Source organism: Arabidopsis lyrata (assembly GCF_000004255.2).
Source record: "Arabidopsis lyrata subsp. lyrata unplaced genomic scaffold ARALYscaffold_47, whole genome shotgun sequence".
Taxonomy (NCBI): Eukaryota; Viridiplantae; Streptophyta; class Magnoliopsida; order Brassicales; family Brassicaceae; genus Arabidopsis; species Arabidopsis lyrata.
In genome coordinates this window covers 1,413-2,377 of record NW_003302516.1, presented here as the reverse complement: position 1 = coordinate 2,377, position 965 = coordinate 1,413, and the positions used below count along the sequence as shown (strand labels likewise).

Sequence of the window (965 nt, the reverse complement as noted above, 5' to 3'; positions counted from 1 at the left end):
CACTATCTTTTTTTCTTTATTATTCATTGTGTTGATATTAAAAAGTATCTAACTCAATATTTTCAAGGATTTTGGATTTGTTTCAAGAAAATAATAATAAATATTTAATAACAAAAGAGAATGCACCACAAATCCATCATAATTGTGGTGGTTTTACTGTAGTAAGCGGATGAAAAAAAAACATCATGGATTTTGATCTGCAACTTGATTGCTATTATTTTATTATTTTAATTGAACCAAACATACAGTTTATTTAAATTGCTTGACAGGCAAAATAAAAACGTTTCACCCACATATGCAAAAGAACTGCCTTTTCTCCGTCTCCCATTCAAAGCCAACAAGTTAATGTAACGCACCACCTACTTCTCTAAACGACATCGTACCAAACCTCTCTTATCAACCCACCACAACATTATTACTGCCACAAATTTCAAAATCCCTAAAAAGCTTTAAACAAAGTCACCAACAATGGCGGAAACCGAGACCGAGACGATCACCACCACATCCACACCGCCGATCTCAGAAACCGAAACCTCCACCACATTACCAACAATGGAAACGGAGAAGAATCCAAATCCAGTAACCATTTCGCTCCGAATCTGGCCACCGACTCAAAAAACTCGCGACGCCGTCATTAACCGTCTGATCGAAACACTATCAACCGAATCAATCCTCTCTAAGAGATTCGGAACTCTCGATTCCGAAGAAGCTTCCTCCGTCGCGAAATCAATCGAAGACGAAGCTTACGCCGTCGCTTCCGCCGCCGTTGTTAGTGAAGACGACGGGATCGAGATTCTTAAAGCTTATTCTAAAGAGATTAGTAAACGTATGCTTGAATCTGTGAAAGCTAAGACTAATGTGGCTTCTCCTCCACCAAAGGATGGTGATGGAACTGCAGATTCAAGTGAAGATGTTAAAGACGATGATGCGAATCCAAAGCTTGATGAGGCTTGAATATGGTGTTG

General features: G+C 39.2%; 1 protein-coding gene across 1 annotated transcript; it reads left to right on the top strand.

The window, feature by feature from the left end:
* Nucleotides 1-303: 303 nt before the first annotated feature.
* Nucleotides 304-959, top strand: LOC9299119 (WPP domain-containing protein 1). Its single transcript, XM_021019041.1, has one exon. It carries the CDS (start codon nucleotides 469-471, stop codon nucleotides 952-954), a length of 486 nt encoding a protein of 161 aa, XP_020874700.1. The 5' UTR covers nucleotides 304-468; the 3' UTR covers nucleotides 955-959.
* The last annotated feature ends 6 nt before the right edge of the window (nucleotides 960-965 follow it).